Source organism: Austrofundulus limnaeus, unplaced genomic scaffold (assembly GCF_001266775.1).
Source record: "Austrofundulus limnaeus strain Quisiro unplaced genomic scaffold, Austrofundulus_limnaeus-1.0 Scaffold69, whole genome shotgun sequence".
Classification (NCBI taxonomy): domain Eukaryota; kingdom Metazoa; phylum Chordata; class Actinopteri; order Cyprinodontiformes; family Rivulidae; genus Austrofundulus; species Austrofundulus limnaeus.
The window spans coordinates 1575480-1577889 of record NW_013952471.1 but is presented as its reverse complement, the minus strand read 5'-3'; the positions used below and the strand labels follow the sequence as shown (position 1 = coordinate 1577889).

General features: G+C 39.3%; 1 protein-coding gene across 3 annotated transcripts in view; it reads left to right on the top strand.

Annotated features, from left to right (window-relative positions):
* cdk14 (cyclin dependent kinase 14) overlaps positions 1 to 2410 on the top strand; it is a 224408-nt gene that overhangs the window by 159920 nt on the left and 62078 nt on the right. For all 3 annotated transcript variants that reach the window (XM_014010472.1, XM_014010474.1, XM_014010473.1), the window contains one exon: positions 2270 to 2318. In XM_014010472.1, the coding sequence (XP_013865926.1) occupies positions 2270 to 2318 (49 nt within the window). The remainder of the gene's footprint in view (positions 1 to 2269; positions 2319 to 2410) is intronic.

Below are 2410 nucleotides of genomic sequence, written 5' to 3'. Positions count from 1 at the left end.
CCAACTGTCATGGTCACACACACACACACACACACACACCATGGCAACAGTTAGCACTCGTTATCCGCTCACTTGGAGGGAAATCCAGGTCGTGGTTAGAGTCTGGACCTCCCAGTTTTGGAAAAATGAGGATAAGTCATAAATCATCTGAGGAAAATGTACTTTTAGACAAAAAGAAGCATTAAAAGAGTCCTTTTATGTTGGCTGACGTTTGTTAGCTGTGGTGAACATCCTGAACGAAATCGACTCTGAAAGTTCTTCAGATCAAGATCTTCCAATCAGTAAACTTTATTCTGTTTCCATTGGATGTTTAAACAAAGAGCTCATGCTGAAGAAGTCAGAGACACGACAACCCACCCATACTTCAAATGATTCAGAGTCAACATAAAACACGTACAAAGATCAGTTTTAGGTTTTAAGCTTTAGTTTAATCTGAAGATTCTTCCATGACCAAGGTGAAAAAAGGACAACACAGAAAGTATGCTGGAAACCTTAAAYATGATCCAAAAGGAAAACTGCAACTTCTAAAAGGTTTTGAAAGCAATAAAAATACATGAATAGAAGAGGAGTTAGCTTCCTACTTAACCTGTACTGATACTGTTGTCTCCTTTACTTTAAAGGGGTCCAAGATTACTTGTAATATTAGACTTTATAAATATTAATTTTAAATGTAAAATAAAGACTGTTAAAATACTGTTGGCTAATTAGTTTTTACATATTTCTTTTAAATCACATGGACGGAACCATTTTATTAACGCCYCAAAGCATGCTGGGTAAATGACGACACAGACTAAGTTGTCCATGAGAGGCTGCGAGCGAGCTCCATCCACCCTGAAGGTTAATRTTGGACAAAATCTGACAATCAGCTCTTTCAATTGAAGCCAGTGCGCCTTGATAGACAGGAGCATGTAGAAATGACACAGTCTGCTACTGAAAATGATGATGGAGGGACAACAGAGCTGCTTCGTGGATGGAGAACCTCAGCTTAGCCTGTTAGCCTTTGTGCTAGCACTGACGCTATATTGCCTTATATATATTAGCTCAGCACTAGCATAAAAGCTAACAATATAATTTAAAAATATATAAAAGCTAAACAACCTACAGTATTTTAACAGTCTTTATTTTACAATTAAAATAAATGTCCAAAGTCCAAAAGTACACAYTAAATGTGTAGCTTTTACACAACCAGTTAAACTATAGAATAATTCCATCTGTACGTTAAGATGCAGAGGAAGCAGCATATAAAACATTTAAAATGAACACGTTTGCTCACAAACTGATGAATAAATGAAACATTTTGATCTAACACCCAGAGGACGGTTGTGRGGATGTGCTGAGTCAGCAGCAGGTGGCAGTGCTGAGTCACTGTGAGGTTCACYTGGAAACTGAAAATTATCCCTGAGAAAAAAATCACTCAAAGCTTTAGATGTGTGGACAAAAGGAGAAGCTGCAGCAGCTGRTGTTTGATGCTTAAACCTCACACGGGAAATGGTTTGTTTGGAAAAACATTGTTTTCTTTTGTTCAGCTGCTTCTGTCTTCAGGTGTTTCCTCAGTGAGGGAACTAAAATCAAGACTTGACAATTGTTTACTCAGTTGATTCTTAGAAATCCAGTTTCCTGTTGAAACTTTCTTTATGTTTTACTTCTGTTGTTATATTTTAGTGTAACATATCAGAACATGATGTTTGAGAGGCATAGATTACATTTTGCTTATGACAAATGGTGATTAGCTTTCTTTTCTTTATATTGCTGAAAATGATTAGGGGGGCAGTGTTTTGTTTTTTCAAACGTGGGGGGGGGGGGGGTGTCACAAAGCCAGGGCACCCTGACCCATCTGCCAACAAGAATTAAAAAAAAAACATTTTAATGTCATCCAGAAACTATTTTTCTGTTCCATTGGACTGTACAACCCAGGCCTTCCTTGACCCGCTACGTTTTCCTTCACGGGTCCATTTGGGTCCATTTGGACAGGTCCTGACCCCCGCGGCTGTTTACCAGTTGTTAAAGTTAATAAAATCTTTAGGGTTGCTCACTTCTTTTCTTTCCAACYACATTAACAACAAACTGTTCTTACATCAAACGGAACATCTGACCCACTGGTACCATAGCCGCTCACTTCACCGGGTCATGGTTCTGGTCTTTTCTCTGGTCCATTAAAGGATCTGTAGAGACTGGAACAATCATTTGTTCTGTTGCTCATTATGATTATCTGTTGCTGCAGGTGGTCCGACTTTATTCTCACAGCTGCTCTGTGTTTCTCTCCTTACAGACAGATTCACCGTCTACAGCCCCAAGAAGCTCCGACAAGCTTGGAACAAGTAAGTGGACTGTTTAAATCCCAGGTGTGTGTGTGTGTGTGTGTGTGTGTGTGTGTGTGTGTGTGTGTGTGTGTGTGTGTGTGTGTGTGTGT